Below are 20193 nucleotides of genomic sequence, written 5' to 3' on the forward strand. Positions count from 1 at the left end.
GAGGAACAGACTCTTGGCTGGCTCAGTGGGATCCTCTCCCAGCAGCCTCCATCTGTTCTGCAAAGAAGGAGAACAGGGAGCCATGGCGGCTTTGCACTCACCCGAGCCATGTTACAGATACGGAAGATTCTGTGGATGATGTCCTCATCAATGTCTGCGGAGACAAACTCCACCTGGATGGGACCGTAACACCCGGAGGTCTTCTCAGGCCAGTATTGCATACAAAGCTGCAGAAAACCAAACCAAACAAAAAACAAAACAAACAAAAGAAAACCCAGAGGTCACAGGAGGCCAAGGTCAAAGAAGGGGGCACATAAGTGTTCTTTGTCACTGAGCCTTTATTGTGAGCAGGACACATGACCAGAAAGGTCCAGTCTTATGAAGCAAACCGTATGAAACTTCCCTGTTTCATACAGGTCCAATTTCTTCGGTTCTAAAATGCTGAAGCTTTGAACGAAGGGGGGGGGGGGCGGGGCTTAAAAACATTTTTTGTGCTGATTTCAATTATTTCTTACTTTGCTGGACCTCAGTCTTTTCAATTGGGAAATGGGGAGAACAGTATCTGGACCTCAGTTGTCTCTCCTGTGAAGTGGGGAGAACAGCATTTACCTGTAAAGCTGTGCTGGCAGGGTTTTAGTAGCTCCAAGGGAAGGGCAGACACAATCTAGCTTTTATTATGCCAACCATTTCCAACTCCAGAAACGTCTACAGTGACTGTTCACAGTCATATACTCAGACTGATTGTTTAAAAAAGTACAGATTTGGGCATTGGACAGTCTTAGCTCCAAATCCAGGCTCTAATGCTTATGGGTTTTGCCACTCAGATCTCTGCTCTCAGGTGCTAATTGAGGGTAAGTGTGTCTCCTTCAGACCATAAGAAAGAACACTTACTTGGTACCAAGAGAGCTTGCTGCTATCTTCCCAGAACTCTCAGAATTGGGAATTACACACATAGCTGGGAGCCAGAGCCATGGTCACCCCTCACTCTAAGAGAGTGGCTCTCAGCTAGAGGTCATTTGTTCCTGTCCCCCAATGTCTGGAGCCAGTTTTGATCACACAGCTATGAGAACAGGCTAGGATGCAGCTAGACATACCATAATATTCAGAATACTTCTTGAGAATACTGTCAGTCCAGTGCAGTACTGCAGAGGCCGAGGAACCTGGGTGTGAGACCCTAGGTGGTCTTTTGTTTAAGTGTGTCATCAAAGAGGATGGGTGTTCTTCTGTGACTTTAGTGTGGGTGTCTGTGGAGAGGCAACACATGCTCCTTCAAATTTCTGGTCTCTGAGAAGCATGGAGATGCTCCCTGCCTATCTAGTGTGGTGGTCTCCTCTGAGGCAGGGTTTTCTTGGGAAAGAAAAATTGCTCTTTTTTTTTTTGTGGATGGTACTGAACTGACAATTTACCCTGGGGAGTCACTTTAGCTGTGATTGGTAGACTATGACCTAACAGTCATAGGAAGTGGTTTTGTAAATAAAGTTTTATTGACACACATTTGTTAACCTGTTCTTGAATTGTTTATGACTACTGCCATGCAGTACTGCAGGTACAGATCGGAGTAGTTTCGACAAAGACCTACAGTATTTTCTCTCTAACCATTCATACCAATCTTTGTCACCTCTTTCTCTGTTAGGGCTTTTTGAGGATAAAGGAGATAATTCATGAAAATAAATCCCTTAGTACTGTACCAGCTGTGAAATGAATACGAACTTGATATTTCCGGTAATTATTGCATTTATAATTCAATGGTATAGTTACTGCCACTATCATTCACATATTCCTTGGCTCATGATGGGGCTGCATCCCCAAAAGTGCATCATTGGTTGATGACATCATAATGTAGAGAATGTATTTAGACCTGGGGATGTAGATCACAGCCTCACATGCATGAGGCCCTATGTTTAATACCTAGCACTGCAAAAAATATACTCAATACACATAACCTTCAGACTACTGCAGTTTTGCAATGAAGTACTGCATCCTGTTAAGGACTAGCAGTTTCTCTGCAGGATGCTGTGTGTCTGGGATCTCTAGCTTGCCGCCATTACCTAACCATCACCAGAGAGTACTGCCTATCACTGGTCCAAGGAAGATACCCAAATCAAAATTTATAAAGCGTCTATCAAATTTATATTATTTACACGACATTTTAAAGTCAAAATTCTCAAGCTGAATGTCGGGAGTCATTCTGCACTTAGATATGAAGAATGTTCCTTCTTACCGCTCCTCTCGAGTAGCAAAGACATGCAAGGTGATGTTTCATAAAGCATTAGTCCTCTGCTTGCCCAGCGTCTCCACTGGGGGTTAATCAAGTATATTGAGAGAGGAGATGTGGCTGTGGGGATGGGGGAGGAGGGCTGGTCACAGGGGCCTCTGCAGCTGGACAATCCGCTGCTGCTGAGCTGTACAGTAATGACAAATCCGCAATTTGAACTTCATTTCTCTTTGCCACTGGCTCTTCTGCCTTGCAACCTTCACAGTAATGAGGGACTGGTACAGATAAGTCTGTGGTTGGCCAGAGAAACTGGAATTAATCAGAACTTCCCATTTAAAAAAAATAATTGCCTTTATTGCCTGCATTGAATTTAGCCTTGCCAGAATTCGGCTGTGATCCTGACATGAGGTGCATGGATTGGAGGCGCTGGGGAGAGTCTATTACCCCCAATATTTTCAGCCTGAGGAGAATGTGGAATGATGTGTCACTTTTAATAAGATTTCCAGACCAATTTCTCAAGCTAATAGGTTCTACTATGCCTCAAACAAGAGTCCTATATTTTAGGACACTTCTCTGGGTTTGATTTTCCAGGTCACTCTCCCATAATGCCCAGGGGGCTGTAGAAGGTTGCAGGGTCCTTCTAATCCTAAATCGCTGCCATCTTTTCACTTCGGTTCCCTAATTTGTGAGACCACAGCAGCAGCAGTGGGTGACATCAGCTGGGCGATGTGTGGGCAGATGTGCGTTTGAGCTGCCAGAGATCATCAGGGTCTCCTCACAGCCCAGCATGCTGCATATAATCCAGAAACAGAAAATAGGAGGCAGAAATGTAGGGATGCCAAGCACTCTATTCCCAGTGACCCTTCTGGACATGTACACCATTTTCATCAGCAAAGTATCTTCTCTGGTTGTCTTGAGACCATCTTTGTGTCCGAATGCATGGTTCCATTGAAGCAGAAGCTTCCATTTTGGCTTGAGTATGAAGCACAGAAAAAGTAGGGAAATAAACGCATTGGAGTTTCCAACTGAAGTATCTTCTATTTCTTTCTTTTAATTTTTACTTATTACTATTAGTATACATGTGTATGTTTAGTGTGTGTGTGAGTGTGTGTGTGTGTGTGTGTGTGTGCACATGTCACTTGCCTTCGGAGTTCAGAAGACAACTTTCAGGGGTTGGTTTCACTCTCCCGCTGTGTCCACTGGTTCTGGAGGTTGAATTTAGGTTGTCATGCAGTGTCCCCAGCCAGTTCTCCACTGAGCTATCTCACCCGGTCCCATTTCTGTGGCTTTGTTTTTATTTCCTTTCCATTCTTTTCTTTTCTTCCTGTCTTCTTTAGTTTTACATTTAAAATATATTTTTCATTCTTCTTTTTCTTCTCATGCCTTTTTTTTTAAAGTGGTGAAAGAAGAAAGGCAAATACTACATTTCCTTGTGTGCAGCTGGCCCTAATTTCTGCAAGTGTGTGGTCATGTGGATGTCTGTGCAGTAAGAGGTCAGGAGACTGGAAAGCTTCCAGGAGAAGAGAAAGGGGCTTTAAGGACTCGGAGTGAGGAGGTGACAAAGGAGAAAGCTAGGACAGAAAGGTACAAATGGGGGAAGGGTACCGGAAGTTTGGGAGCTGGAGAAGCACGGGGCGGGGAGGGGGGGGGTGAAGGAAAACTAAGTTTGTGTGAAAATGCTAGAAACCTGTTACTTTGTATGTTGGTTTAACAACAACAACAAATGAATCAACAGGTTTCCTTACAGGATTTTCAGACATAGATTGCTTTTGTTAAGCCTCCTCCTTCTCTGCTCTCCTCCCCACCTCCCTGCTCCCTCTTGTGTCTTTCCATCCCCTTAGCCCCCTTTCTTCCCATCACAGGGATTCCATCACTTCCCAGTCTGATTCAGAGCCCTTCTCCCTGTGGTCCCCTTCCTAGGTTCATTACCTATAATCTACATTGACATTAGCAGAGATAAAAATTAAAAACTGGGAGCTGGGCAATGGTGTCACATGCCTTTAATCCTAGCACTCGGGAGGCAGAGGCAGGTGAATCTCTGTGAGTTCAAGGCCAGTCTGGTCTATAAGAGCTAGTGCCAGGACAGGCACCAAAGCTACAGAGAAACTCTGTCTCGAAAAACAAAACAAAACAAAATAAATAAAAATAAAAATCTAGGGTTTAATTTTAATACTTTTTCTCTTGGTAACTTGTCCAGGACTCTTAATTCATGCAGTTTATTACAAGGGGATGTGTGCCTCTTAATGTCTCTTTGCACAGTCTCCAGTGAGAAGGCATCATTAGGCAGCAAAACTTAAGACGGGATGAATAAAGGGAAAGATTTTTTATTTTTATTTTGGTTTTAGTGTTTCTGAAAATTTATCTTTGGGATTAATACCCAAAAGCTTGTCTTTATTGCAAAAATTCCAGAAGAGGCATCTTGGGAAGCTGTGGAGACAGGCATCATTGTGGACAGGGACTTTGAGTGTAGGGTTTTATTGAGAGTAACTTAGAAAATCAAAGAGGATTTTCTCTTTGTAGAAAAATGAATGCAGTGGGGGTTCATCTGACACACCTTCTGTTTCTTTTAACTTTTGTTTATTATTATTAGTATGTGTGCATATGTTGAGTGCATGAGTATGTGTGTATGTGTGTGTGTGTGTGTGTGTGTGTGTGTACAAACACGACACTTGCCTGTGGAGTTCAGAGGACAATAGTGAAAGAGACTTGGGTTTTCTCGAGAGGGAACTGGAAGTCAAAGAGGAAGAGGCAGTGAAAGGTAGAGGGTGATGTAATATGTCATGTGGTCTCCCTCTCAAGCCTTCTTCCTAATTACTCTGTTTCTCATCGTGTGCACAAAGCTCTGGGTTCATGGATTTCTTGTGGAAATCCGAGGGGAACTGATGCTTGCTTGTAAGTGACATGGGGATGGAATAGAGCACGTGTGTGGGCAGAAGAACCAGACCAAGACATGTGTGTGCATGTGCCAGTGCTGCTTAGAACTTTTATGGGGTTCTGATAGTTTAAGATCCTAAAAGTACATAGGCTCCAAGAATCCTGCTTGGTCCTCTGAAGCCTGAAATCTTGAAGATGGAATTGATCTTGAAGCCACACTTATACTCAATATGATTTGGATATTTTGTGGTTTAGATGAAAATATTGACAATGTCTGATGTGGAATTCCCCTCTGTATGCTGTGAATACAATTGGTTAACAAAGAAACTGTGTTGACCTGTGATTTGGCCAAAGAATAGAGCTAGGCAGGGAATACTAAACTGAATGCTGGAAGAAAGAAGGCAGAGTGAGGACAAGCCATGTAGCCCCGCCAGAGACAGACACCAGACAGAACTTTACCTGGTAATCCACAGCCATGTGACAATACTCACATAAAAATGGGTTAAATTAAAATGTAAAAGTTAGCTAATAAGAAGCTGGATATAATGGGCCAAGTAGTGATTTAATTAATACAGTTTCTGTATGGTTATTTTGGGTCTGAGCTGCTGGGCAGTTGGGAAACAAACAAGTATCCTTCTACTACAAATGTCTACGTTAAGAAAGGTCTGTGAAGATGGGCTTAGCTAATGAGGAGCTTGCCACATAAGTATGAGGATCTGAGTTCAAATCCCTAGCAGCCACAGAAAAACTCTATGGTGATGGCGATGTAATCTTTGTACCAGGGAAGTGGATACAGGAGGATTCCCGAAGTTTGATAGTCTTGCTAAACCGGTGAGCCTTAGGTTTACTGAGAGTCCCATCTCAAAACAAACAAACAAACAAACAAACCCAATGAGGTGGAGAAAGGTAGAGAAAGGTGTTCAGCATTGACCTCTGACTTCTCTACGCCCAGGTACCTGTGTCCACACACCTATATTCTCCCAGATATGTTGATTAGAAGTCTGTACTTTGGAGCAGCTGTTCTTCCCTGCCTCCTCTCCTTTCCCTATCAGCCTAAGAAGGGTAGAGCTTCCAGAAGGGCAGGGCTCATAACTGCAGAGGTACAGAGGGAGGACCCATGATTGTGCCCAGGAGAGAAGCCAGCCTCATTGTCACTGATGATTTGGAAATGCTCAATGTTCTTCCTGGGCAGCAGAGGAATTTCTGTTGTCTGTTGTCAAAATGAGTTAAACCGAGCAAAAGCCAATCGGCCTTTGTAGACAGTGCTGGAACAGCTGCTCTGCATTATTCCACCTGAACACCACGGCTGCTCAGGCCAGGGAAAGATCTCCTTTGGGAGGGGGGGAGGGCACAAGTTCAGGCGTGGAATGCGACAAGTGCAGAGGCAGCCTCCTGCGTTAGACATCTTTTTCTTGTTGATGGAATCTGAACGCTTGTTAGTCTAGTCACTGGGATAGTAAACAGGCCCTGGTGAGTTGAATGATAGGAAGCAGATGGGCCTATTTTTGTAAAAAAAAAAAGTTTTAAAAGTATATTTCAGTGCACCTTAGCTATACCTTTTGTTAAATAAAAAACCTTTGATAAGTAGGAAAAGGCAGGTAGTATCAGAAATGAATGACTCTAGATAGCCGGGTCCTGTGATCCTCTGGGTTAGGAGTGGAGAAAGGATCAACCCTGGGTCACCTAACAGTGAATTATGCAAAATTTAAGTAGGGAAATATAACAGAGTCACCTGAGTTGGTGTTAGAATTTTGGACCGTGATTATAATATTCCTTTAAATAGATTCTGCAAGATTATGTAATTGGCTTTGACACTGTGGCCAGTTAAGGATCAGAGACTATGGGAGAAGGGTGTGAAGGGTACAGGGACAGAGAAAGAAACATCTTAGGACTGTGATCGAGGACATTGACATACCTCATCCTTCCACAGCCCTGTAAGTGAGAATGGGGTTTCTGCATGGTGGATGGAAACTTAGTCCTATGGCAGACAAAGATGAACTTTCTCCTGGGAAAGAAAGATAGGATTTAGGGCATTTCCTACAGGTGCATGGTATGTGTGAGACAGAGTCTGGGAAGGCTTTAAAGAGAAGTATTAAGGAGATAGATAGATAGATAGATAGATAGATAGATAGATAGATAGATAGACAGACAGACACATAGATTTGAATTTTGTAGAAAAAGGAACACATTTGAGGAATGGGTTATATCTTAATTACTTTTCTGTTCCGTAATAAAATATTCTGACCAAAGCAACCTAAGGGAGAAAGGGTCTTTTTCTGAGTCACAGTTTGAGCCCAATTCATTATGATGGGGAAATTAACGTGTCAGGAGCTTGGAATAAATGGTCATTCTTTATTCATAACAGGAAGCAGTCAGCAATGAAGTCATGCCACTGCAACTCTGTTTTATTTTTATACTGTCTAGGATTTCACCCAGGGAATGATGCCACCCACAGTGGTCTTCCTATCAACGTATGTAGTTGAGACAATCCCCACTGTCAGGCCTATGCAACCCTCTTGGGTCATTCTAGTCCTATCAAATAGAAGCGTAGGATTGAGGAAGTGGGAGTAGGAGAAGAGGTGGGTGGAGGAGGGAATGGATTTAGCTGACAGGCTCGGAGAAAGATGTGCTGCTCTAAGCAAAGGACAAGATGGGATTTAAGAAAGATGATGTATGAGATTCAACCTTAAATCATGAAACTGCAGAGATATGAGCCCTACTTTGTTCCCATCCATGCAAAACTAGAACTTTGGAGTGAGCATGTGTAACACACTACTCCTGTTCTGTGCTCCACATGTACTACGGTACTATGCCTGTAGTGTACAGCCTGCACTACGGGATGGTTCGCGAGCTGGGCAAGTGTCTGGAGATTGAAACACACAAACACACTGACACAGGGACACCGGTCATCCTTGAATTCCCCAAGAATGCCCCCTTTATTGTGTTATAGGGCAGCTTGCATAGTGCCTTCCCTGACCATTGACCACGCCCTAGCACTTGGGATCCTTCAGCTGCAAGCAACCAGAAACCACTCCCCTGCTATCAGGGTCTTGTGCTCAGAGCAGCTGCAAACACAGAAAAACTTGTTTTGCTCAGAGCAGCTGCAAGCATGGGAAAAACAAGCTGTTTACAGGAAATTCAGGGTCTGCGGGTCCACAGTTCCCAACAAGTATGAGGCTGGGAATTCCTTGGAATTTCATAAAAATGTCGGGTGGATACTTGGTTTTTCTCACAGACTGGGGAGAAAGGAAGAGATTTGGGAACTTGGCTGACATTTGGGTTATGAAAACTGACTCAGAGTAACACAGCATGTGAACATCTGGCAAAATCTGAATGACCCCAACTTCCTATTCCAGCGTTACCTCCTCTATTCTGGGGAGCTAGAGGCACAGTGCCTTGAAAAGGCAGGCCTAAGCAGGCTGAAAAACAGAAGGAACATTCCGTGCATTTACTTGGCACGTTAGGCTGTGCTTTCTCAAGCACTGGTAAAATGAATAAATCAATTTTGAGTATTTGTTTTGTGGACATAATGACAACAAACACATTTCTCAAATGTCACCTTGCTCTCTCCCTAGAAGGGAGCATTTGCCTCCCTCCCTTCCAGAAACTTTCACCTGCATATCATATATATCCGCTTATCCTCAGATCTACCCAATTCCCACATTTATACCTGTTTTTTTTTTTTGTATCACCAGATCACAGGGTCTCAAAACTGGGCAACTAAACTTCTGTATAAGCCGTAAGCTCTTGCTTTACTGTAAGGAAATGTTACTGTCTTCTGGGTGATGGTCAGGAACCAGGACATGGAAATATGTCTCTAACTGGTATAAACATCTCCATTATCCCTGGCAGGAGGTCATAGGCAAAAAGTTCATGATGGGCCAGGTTATCTTGTTAACATGGCTTCCCTGCTTGCGCCTTGGCTTCCAGATATACAAGAAGGAAACAATGGTTTCCAAAGTAGTGTCTACAAAGTTAGCAGGGAAATTCACTGAACTACATCCAAAGTCTTTGAAAGCAAAATGAGGATTATTCTGTCATCTAGAATGCACGCAGTCTACAGAACAGAAGCTCACTGAGACAGTAAAAGCCCATGGAGCAATAGAAGAAAGGTGACCAACTATGACATGCAGAGAGGGAAACCTTGGGAAATGTTGAAAGGCAACTTGGAATACAAAATTCTCTCAAATTTGAACAAGATAAATACTAGGGAACTAAGTGTTCCCTAGTATTAGCAACATGCAAAATTAGGAGAAGTTGCCCATATTCTGAAGCAACCTAATATTCAAGGGAACTGGAAACACAAGTATTTATTAATGTGGGGATAGCTATCAGCTTGGCTATCCCCAAATCTGATTCCAGGCTGATAAAACTGGTCCTTTTTACTGTGATTCTTCCTACTGTCATAGATCTTGAGGGCAATGTGATATGCCACCTCTTCCCCTTTCCCCGAATACCATCTCCACCACCCTTCTGCTCTGGGTCTTTCTGCCCCTCAAGCCTCTTACGGATTTCAATTTAGAGGAGTTTTACTTTTGGTTGAAGACAGCCTGAAAAGGATTCATCTCCTGCCACAACATGTGCCTCATGGGGACGAGCAGGATTGGGTGCTTCTTTGGTCTTCTGTTGTGTCTAGGTCCTAGAGCAAGAACTTTATCCAGCAAGCTACTTCCCAGCTCCCAGAGTCTTAAAGAGTTAAGACAAAATCTAGGACTGAAGGCATAGGTTTGAGAATCTTTATCAATATCTCTCACGGATCCCAGTTCTCTGATCAGCTTCTACTTGGAAAACAAGATTGTGGCTGCAGATGGCCGATTCAAAGAAGAAGCATAGGATTCAGAGCAAAGGTAGACGATTTCCACAGCAGTACAAGGAAATCAAGGCTCCCAAGAGCTCACATTCTCTCCTTGTCCTTATCTTCTTGCATCCTACCTGTAATGCGACCACCCTCCAACAGGAGTGCATAGTCAAACCTCAGGTTGTGCTGTTAGTTTCCTTAGGAGCAACTGAGAGATACTTAGGAGCGAAGCAATCCTGTCCACCTTGCTGGCCTGGCCCACATGCTGGGCTGCCTTGGCAGGAGCATGCTAACAGGCAAATGTTCACACCACTTCAAAGAACCGCCCCTCCAGGTGCTGAAGGCGGCTTTTCTGATGCTCACGCTATAACGCTGCTTATTTTTGTAAGGCTCCCAGCTGCTGTGGTGATGATATTTATATCAATAAGTGCTCTATTCATCTGCCGATTTCAGGGGATATTTGCCAGCTGTGTATGGCAGCCAACCTTGGGGTGCTTCTGAGCCTGATGTTTTTACATTCAGAGACTCAAACTGGCTTTGCTGCACCAACATCTGGGCCTGAAAGAGCTATCATTCACCAAGGATCTATTTTTGAAAAGGGGGAAATACAGTCAGTGACCTTGACATTCTATGCCCCAAGGTAAGGTTCTTCACAATTGCCAGTCTGTTCCCAAGCTCCAATTTTGCAAAGTAGGTGTTGGATAAAGAGAAGAACATGCATGCATGCTTTCATCCCTCTACTGGGGATCGAACCTAGAGGGTCATGGATGTTGGCCAAGCACTCTGCCATTAAGAAAGAACTTTAACAAGCGCATGGGGGGCTTTTGTAGGTCCCATCTCACTCACACTTCATAAAGGTGAGTTGTTGCTTTACTTGTCCAAACAGAAGAGCAGGTGGTGATAATTTCTGATTCTAGAACTTGATAGAGGAATTTCTAGAATTTCTCTTTTAGGGGAAATTTACGTTTTCCTACTGTTATCTCTGTTCTCGATCCTCCATTTTGCACGCCCTAAACTTTAGCGTTCTCCTTTACCTCCCCTCTTCATCAGGCAGCGGTTTGTCTTCCTCCCTTTGGGATACATGCAGAGTCTACACCATGCTACCACCCTGCTCAAGTCACTCTCGCCTGCACCTGACTATTCTTATTGCTATTCCCTGCACTTTCAAAAGTCAAGCGGTGTCATCCTTCTGGCAAATCTGTCTGTGTCTTCCTATCCCGTGCAGAATGAAGTTCCAAGGTCTCCCTATGATCACGAAGGTCGCCAGTGGCATGTAACCCTCTTACTCTTCTGATACCATTGCCTGCAGCTCTCCCCATCTCTCTGGCCTCAGAGTACTATGCTGTTCCTTGAGCGCGTCACTTGTTTTCCTACCCTATTGCCTGGATACACAGTTCCCTTTGCCAGAAACACCGTTCCCCAGGAGGAGCACGCAGCCTGCTCTCGAGCCTCCTTCAGCTCTGTGTTCACATATTTCCAAGTCTTTCCTTGACTACTCTAGTACATCTGTGTCTCGTGCCTCAACCCGATTTTAAAATATTCTCTGTGCTTCCTTCTCCTCACGTCCCAATATATGATCAAATTCATTATAGAGCATTTGTTGTTTATGGTTGGTCTCCCCCCTTTAGAATTGGAAGTGCACAGGAGACAGGAACATTCTTGCCTCACCTTATCTGTGTGGCTCACTGATGCATTCCAAGAACCTAGAATAGCTTCCAGCAAATAGCAGTAGCAGATGCTCACCGAATATGGGATGTGTGAATGAAGGGAACCTCTTCTGGATAGCTCTCATGGACACATTCCAGCACACACTCATTTTCGTCCCCTTCTACTCTGCTCTTGTCCATACTCACCCCTCCCATCTTCCTGCCTTTCCATTTTGGCCATGTGCTTCCTGGGTATCTGCTCATCTAAACAAGCTACCTGCCTGCCACCATCCATGACTACTTCTCATCCGCATCCACATACAACTGCTCCCTGAAGTGTGCAGATGTCACACTGGAAATGATTTCACATCTAGTCCAAGTTCTGCTTTGACCTGGCTACTTTCTCTGCTCAGATCTCCTCTTCAATTGATGAATATAAGCCACGTTTTCTCTCTAGTCTCTGATTCCCATGTCTGTGTGCTCTGATCCTGGACTCCATTTTCTAACACAAGTTGGAAATCTTAGGACAACCCCTGATGTATAGCAATGTTTTCCTAATTATCTTGGAACCCATGGATACTGCAAAGAGATCCAGATGACAGACTAGCTAGGAGCTCTCAGGCCAGATGAAAGACCAGTGTGAGCGGTATGTTTTGCCTTCATCTCCTGCTTTAATATGCCCAGATTTTGAGTATTCCTCCTTCATTCACTAGGTTTGTATAAAAATTTTATCGGTAGAAAGGATCCTGTCACTTATAACCAACAATCCCATCCTATCAATGCTTTAAAAGTCTAAGGCCCAGGCTCCTGAGCACAGCACAAGGAACTTCCCTGCTGACTGAGCCCTGCTGTCTTTTCCAGCCTTACTTCTCTCTTTCCCTCTGGACACAGCCCTAGAGCACTGGAACTAAAGCTGACTACAAACAAGCCTCTATATGTCCATCTGCCTCGCCTCCATGTAGATTGCCTTTACCCAGCCATCCATCCCTGGTATGACCAGATCTTCCCTGCCCCCTTCAAGGTCCAAGTCGCCTTCCCTTTGAATTCTTCCCCCACCCTCTGGGTAGAATGAATTGCTCCCTGCTTTAGGTCAACCTGGCACTTCATTGCTGACCTCTATTACAGCACAGCCACACAAGCCTGGAATAACTCGCTCAACTGTCTCTGGGACTATAGCTCAGCCCCGTTTGGAAAAAAAATGATCCTCACCCAAGGCCTGTGCAAGGCCAGCACTCACAGAAGAGTGTACTGAATGACTTTGGGCTTCCTTCAAGGCCCTGAAAAGATAACTGCAAAACTCTGAAAGGCCACCTTCATCTCACCTACCCTAGAAGAGCTGTTTTGCCATATAATGGTGGTCTCCAGAGACTGTCCTAAGATAGTGTCCTATGTCTTAGGTGTGGGGAAGTGTAGACACACAAAGACCCAGAGGGGCTAAGGCATGAAGTCAAAGCTTAGCTGGGTGGTCAGTGAGCAAAGCTTCCTAGGTTCGGACTCCAGCTTCTGCCAGCAGAGGCCAAATGGTGAAGAGCCTCTGGGGCTGGCACTTAGTGTTGTGTGGGATCTTGGTTTTCTGAGCTCTTCATGATTTAGAGTAACACTATAACCAGTGTCGGAGGCAGGAACAACAGGGTCCTGTCCTTGTAGTTAGTCAAAGTCCATAGCCAAGGGGACTAATTTATGGGAGTCTGTGGTGAAGAATTCAGTGGGAGACTCCTTGCCTCTGTAGGCAGCAGGATGGTTGTGCCTGGCATTCACAGTCTGACAGTGCCCATCATTGGGGTATCATAGAGTCTCCTTGCCAGTCTACTAATTAAGACCCACTGGGACCCACCAACAGCAGCCCCATGCCCCCTCCTACCTGAGCAGTGTCCATCTCATTCAGCATCACCACAGAGGAACAATTATAATCGAACACCAGTCTCCAGAAGTCTGCCACAGTGTTGGGGAGAGGGTGCTGGGTGACCACAAAGGCAGCAGGTTGCTTGTGACTCTGACAAAGGAATGACACAGGCTTAGTCAAATACATACCCGTCAGTGATATTCTGATCATGATGAGGCCGGGATGGCTGCCAGAGGCCCTGAGCCTGCCAAATGGATTTCACATAGCACCTGCCTGTTCTGTTATCTCTCGGTACCCTGGCGGCAGAGGGGACCTTCTCATAATGAACACATTCTCCTCCAAACTAAGACATTTCATTAGGAAAGTGTCACTTGGATGGGGATTATCCAAATAAATTATTTATGTCTTGCAGCTCAGCAAATCATCATCACAATATGAAACGAAACATCCTGGATGTAGGTTTTCTGTACTGCTGACCAATTCACCTCTTGGGAGAGCAGGGATACCATGAGTTCTAGGTCCTTATGATGCTGAGAAGGGGACCAATGACCCCAGAGGGGGCACAGATTACATGGATCACTTCTGCCCTTAATTGAGAGCTGAGCTAGCCTGGCTAGAGGTGGCATTGTCCCCTTTAGCCAACAAAGTGGTAGAAGGCAGTCAGGTGTTAGAGTCATGTGGACCTGAGGTTCAAACCCCGTTTTGCCCCTTGTAAATTATGACTCACCCATCCGTTCATCCATCCAGCACTACTCACACATTATTTAGCCATTCATGTTTTTAATATTGGGTACTAAGCATTAGTGAATCATTAGACGATTTCAAAGCTTAGACTCTTTTCCTAGAAAATGCAGCTCAAATCTAAAGAGATGGCTGTTGTAGAATGGACGCCATTTGCAAGCAAAGAAAAAAAAACAAGCAAAAAAAAAAACCAAGAGAAAATCTTGGCAACTAAGACTGGAGGGATGGCTCAATGGTTAAGAGCACCTGCTGCTATTCCAGAGACCCGAACATACATCATACAGCTCACAACGATGTGTAATTCCAATTCCAGGGGATCCGACGCCTCTTGGCTCTACAAGCACCACACTCACGTATGTGTGCACAGCCACTTGCACACACATACACACCTTACACCAGCAATAATAATAATAAACCTTAAAAAATAGTAAGCAAGTTCACTGCAGGTAGAGATACTCTTGACTTAGGTTTTCCTCCTCAGCATTAGCATTGTGGTTGGAACACAACAGACACAATCAGAACCACAGCACTGGACAGACCTTACTTTTCCCTGTATTACAGATAGAGACCTTGAGGCCTAGGGGGAAATGCCCTGTGTAAGCCTGGAAGCTTCACTTGGGCCCCATGTGCCATACCACCTCGGGAAGGAAGTATTTGGAAAGATTGTGGGGGGTGTTTCTACTTCATCAATAGCAGGTGAAACCAATGAACCAGATGATGCTTCAACATGTTTTCTGGGTAGCTTCTCCAAGGAGGAGTCAGAGCTGCTTAACTAGAGTCACAAGTCAGAAAGAAGTGGGGGAGAGAAGAGGGACAGAGACCTTGGAAATAGCATGGCAAGGCTTTGCAGACATGTTTGTCATGTCTACATTAGGGACTCCTGTTTCCTGGGGCCTTCTATTGGCTAGTAGATGATTTAACAAAGGGTACCAGGGGACAGACCCTTTACATCTCTCAAAGCTGAAAGACCATGTTAGCATGGCCTTTCTTCCATTTCCAAATTTTCAAAACTACATCCAAGCTAAGGCTAATGAGATGACTCAGCAGTTAAGAGCACTGATTGCTCTACCAGAGGACCTGAGTTCAATCCCAGCATCCCATGGAGGCTCACAATTGTCTATAGCTCCAATTCCAGGGAGTTGCAGGCACCAGGCACACACAACCTCTTTCTGGTCTCTGCAGTTCAGGCACACTCATGATATATAAACATTCATACACATAAAACATAAAATAAAATTAGAATATAAAATAAAATAAAATTAGATACATAAAATATAAAATAAAATTAGACTTTCAAGACAGTTGTCACATGGTTCTGGTCCTTGGTGCCATCATTTCAAAGCCAGTTGACTTTGAACAGGTGATGGAGATCCTTTGACCCTCAGTAGATCTCCAAAAAACTGGGACAGTAATACTCCAGGGCAGAAAGAGACAATGCAAGTCCAGAGCCCAACATGGTGCCCGACATGCAGCGAATGTTAGTTTTCTTTGCTTTCCCTGTCTCTGTGATAAATGCTCTATTAGGCCAGCACGCCTGACAAAGTCTTATCTGAAAATATGTTCAAGATCTGTGCTCCTGCCGGGTTTCAGGGATCAGCCAGCAATCCATTTCATGGATAACATCATCCGTTCCCAAGGGAAACATTAAAAATTAACCCAGAGGACTTCATATTTTTCTGCTAGAGGCAAAGCTGCTATGGTTACCAGATAATGCACAGACTGGGCTGGAATACAGATAAGGAATTTTTTTTTAATATAAGAAAAGCAAAGGCCTCAGTGATGGCTCACAAGAGAAATGCCCCGTGGACAAAGAGAATACAATCAGAACCAGAGCTTGGCAGAAGGTATTTGACTCCAGGCAGCATCTCACCTATGAAGTAGAGTCCAAGAGCTTCCTTGATCCTTGCTTGGATGAAAAAAGCAGTAAGAAAGGATGCTGGGGTGATGGGGGATAATGGCAGGAGGAGCATGAAAGTATGGGTTTATCTCTGAACCGTGTCTTCACACACACACACACACACACACACACACACACACACACACACACACACACACAGAGAGAGAGAGAGAGAGAGAGAGAGAGAGAGAGAGAGAGGAGAGAGAGAGAGATAAAAAGGGAGAGACAGACAGACAGACAGAAAAGGAGCAATAGAAAAATCTTAGAAGGTGACCCTAAGCTAATATCAGAAGTCTTCCTCTTTCAGCAATTCCAGCTACTTAACACGATCCACACAAAGGCTCCCTGCTTCTGCACTCAGCCAGGCTTCCATGGAAAATATAAGCACCTGTGAGCCAAAGCCAGGGAAGGTTTTTTTACACCTTAGTGGGTACTGACCCTATAGTATCTTTTTTTCTAGGGTGGGAGCTAGGAACTCTAAGTCTAGCTCCAGCTCTCTATGATACCCTGAGCAAATCCTCCTCTGTCTGACTGAGTCTCTCCTGCTGAAAGGAACATGGATGAGACAGACAGTTTAGTCTGTGGGTCATAGCACTGCAAGCATCTGTGTATCCTGAAGGTGCAATGATAACAGCTAAAAGATGCCCCAAGACCCAGGAGGGAGACGTGTGAGGCAGAGGAATGGGAACACTGGACATGCTGTTGAGGAAGCAGCAGTTGATGCCTTAAGGTCCATGGCCTGTTTCTCTTCTTGATTCTTTTAATATGTCCAATCACTGCCCGCTAGCCATTTACTGATCATCTACTGTGTGCTATCTTCCTCTTTGCCTCACAAAGGAATTATCTGAGGGACTAAATTCCAGCAGGGATCCCAAGAGGATACACCACATCTTATCTCCTGAGGTCTCAAACTCTGGGGAATGTGGCTAGACCTGAACTTCTGGCTGAGCCATTTCTGTGGGACACAGCATCTTGCACGACAGAACTATCGACTTGAGCTTGGTTTTTTTTTTTCTTCAGTGTTTGATCTATTCTTTCCACCTTCTTTAAGTCAAAGAGCTAAAAGCACACAATGAACTTGGGTTTCGACATGAGGCTTGAGGAGGGAATTGGGGGAAATGGTTTCAAAGGCCAGCAGTTAGAAACAAGGTGACCAGTAGGGTCAAGGTTCTGGAATTCAGCCATCTCCACCTTGGGGAAAAGCCTTTTCTGTAATGGCAGCCAGGGCCTTCCTGCCAGGGCTCAGCTTACATCCATCAGTGCTGCATTGATGTAATTGCTGGACTCTCCATCCACTGAGATGAGGAAGGGCAGGCAGCGGTCCAGAGGCAGGACATCCATGCTCCGATTCTTATCATGGTTCCGGGGTAAGAGTCCGATACTGCAGTCCTCAGGCCGTACTCGGGGTGTCACAATGTTGAGTGTCTGTGGGGCATATAAAGGAGTGGAGGAGTAATACACAGGAGGCTGTGTCTGAGCAAAGGAGACGGATATCCCAGTTTAGCTTAACTCGCCGGTCTTTACCCTCCAAGCTTGACCCTGCCATTGTTTTCCCTGCACTCATGCATTTCCCATGACCATGATAGTCTTTTATGTCCTGCATATAGGCACAGGACTTTTGTGCTAAGAGACTTTTCCAGGAGCTTTGCGACACCTTCAAGATGCCAAGGCTGCAGGTGCAGCATGCCCATACACGGGCTAAGACATGGGCTGACAACACCTGCCAACCATTCGAACTGTTGTTCAGCTGAGCTAGCACAGCATTAAAGGAGGGCCAGCCAGAAGGGCATATGGCAGGGAATGGCGTTGAGAATCTCTAATGAATGTTTAACACCACTTGAAGTGCCAAGGCAAGAAGGAAGTGATTTTTCTGGCACTTTTCTCAGCGATGGAAGTGTCTCAGTTGTAGGAGGATGGATGGATGCTAGGATGCTCTCCTCAGGGTGGGCAAGGGTCCTTGTGGGGCAAATTAGTAGGTCTACAAAATTATAAGGCTTGTGCTCTGTAGAGCAAGTTCTCACCCAGTGAGGGACCACGGCTGCTCCAGCCAATAGAAGGTCCTGTGTGCAATGACCAGGGTTCTGTGCCTTTCCTCTCTCTGTCACTTGGCATGCTGTCTCTGAGACAACAAAGATTATTTGTTTAAATGATTCCTAAAATATTAGCCTGACTGGAAAACTTTGAGCCTGGGATTTGCTTGTTTCTTCCTGCCCAGTTCTTACAGCTCCATTACTCAGGTTTTGGCCATGGATAAAGGTCTGAATTCTAGCATTTATTGGTGATCCATGTTCAGGTCTTTAGTTCTCTGCTCAGTCATTTATATCTGGGCCTCTCAGATCAGAGCTTTAGTTTTGACCATCCGGATTCCAACGTGTGCATCTGCCATATCTGAGCCATGCTGTAAGATGGTTAAAAGCTTATCTTGCACATAAATAAATGCCCCTGAGATCCTGTTAAATCGCACGTTCTAATTCAGTAGGTTTGGGTGGGACCCAAGAATCTTCATTTCCAACAAGCACCCAAGGCCAGATGATGGGTTTAAAGAATTTGTGGAGAGAACACTGGGGCGGGGTGGGGGTGGGTACAGTCTCTCCAGAGTCAAAGAAGAAGCTTGAAATTCACACCAACATCAGTGCGTAAACTTCTGTCCATTCCACAACATCAACAAGAATTAACCAAGACCTCAGTTCAATAGCATAATCACAGCACAAAAACAAGTGTCAGCCGTCATTGAGTGATTGGCTAATAGTTGCTAATGACTGTGCAATCTGATGGTATGAAAAGCTCTCCACAGCTGCTGGGCACTTTAGGCTTGAAAGCACACACACACACCCATCAATCTCATCAAGAAAGGCCCACAATGTGAATTAAGTTGCTTGGGTCATTGCTATAGATTAAATGCATACATTTCCCCCCACACAGATGCTACTATACCAGCTCCCAATGGGGCAGATGAGGAGGGGGTGGGGGCTGTAGGAAGTAATTGCATCATCAGTGTGGAGTCTTCATGAATGGGATCAGTGTCCCTATGGAAAGACACACAAGTGTTTGCATGTTTGCTTCTCCGCTTTCCACCATATGAAACTCTAAGGATGCAGCCACTCACAAACTACATTGATGTCCGAGCCCTCCCCAGATACTAGATTTGCTGGCTGCTTTTGGGCTTCACTGCTTCCAGAAGCATGACAAGCAAATGCCTGCCATATAAGTCATCCAGACGATGGAACATTGTTAGGACATCCCAGAGCAGCTAAGTCCCTGGACCTTGGCTTTGCCCATACCTGAAACTCATCTTTGATCTGGCTGGAGTTAGTCTGGGGGTCCAGCCTGCTGATGTTGTAGTAGAGAGAGCGGAACTCACACACAGGGATGGCGGTATTGCCGCAGAGGCATGCTTCCAGGATGGCGTCATGCACGAACACATACTGCTCCTGCAAGGTCAAGAGGAGGGGAAGAGCGCTCCAGGTGAGGACCGCTGTTTGCGAGCATTTTGTCCACATCGAATGAATCTTGTAGCAATGAGAAAAGGACATGATTTATTCTGCAGAATCCTTAGTTTTATATCCTGTAACCCAAAGGTCTAAGTCACCGTGTTTCACGGTGATTGAGCTATGGAGCGTTTTTGCCCTTGTATAAGATGGAACAGCTGAGCCACTGATAAGAATGAGAAACTCGAGCATGTGTCACTGCAGACGCCCTGGAGGTTCTGCTCATGTTCCCAGCTTTCATCCAGAAGCTGCTTGCTGCAGAAAACCTGCTTTTCTTTGGGGAGGACTTTCTTCCTACTTCCTGGAGCGGATTTAGTGTTCTCTCACTTCCTTCCCATCCCACTTCCCACTCAACCACCAGAATGCCTTTAAATCTACTGAACATAAGTTTATTGTTAATTGTGGGTCTTTAGAAGTATTTGTTGCGCACCATTCAACAAAAATTTGACCCTTTTAAATAAAGTGTTTTATTTGAACTTATCTTGATATATTTATATTTAAGTATGTCTCCATGCCCGACAGTGAGGGTCATGTGTCTGACTCTGCCTACTCTAACTGTCCTCTACAGGCATGGCCTTAAGCACAGATAGTGCAGTCATCTTGGCTCTAGTGTTATAGGCCTGGGAATTAGCCTGTGAGCTTCTCAGAGCCTGTAGCAGAGGCCAGTGTGATGAAGCTTTCGATGAGCATT

General features: G+C 44.9%; 1 protein-coding gene across 13 annotated transcripts in view; it reads right to left on the bottom strand.

The window, feature by feature from the left end:
• Nucleotides 1-20193, bottom strand: part of Ptprt (protein tyrosine phosphatase receptor type T) — a 1058455-nt gene that overhangs the window by 12706 nt on the left and 1025556 nt on the right. For all 13 annotated transcript variants that reach the window (XM_075962946.1, XM_075962941.1, XM_075962945.1 and 10 more), the window contains 4 exons: nt 19296-19445; nt 17266-17439; nt 13395-13526; nt 102-227 (listed from right to left, as the gene is read on the bottom strand). In XM_075962946.1, coding sequence (XP_075819061.1) covers nt 102-227; nt 13395-13526; nt 17266-17439; nt 19296-19445 — 582 coding nt within the window. The remainder of the gene's footprint in view (nt 1-101; nt 228-13394; nt 13527-17265; nt 17440-19295; nt 19446-20193) is intronic.

The sequence above is a fragment of the Microtus pennsylvanicus genome, chromosome 2 (assembly GCF_037038515.1).
Source record: "Microtus pennsylvanicus isolate mMicPen1 chromosome 2, mMicPen1.hap1, whole genome shotgun sequence".
Lineage (NCBI taxonomy): Eukaryota > Metazoa > Chordata > Mammalia > Rodentia > Cricetidae > Microtus > Microtus pennsylvanicus.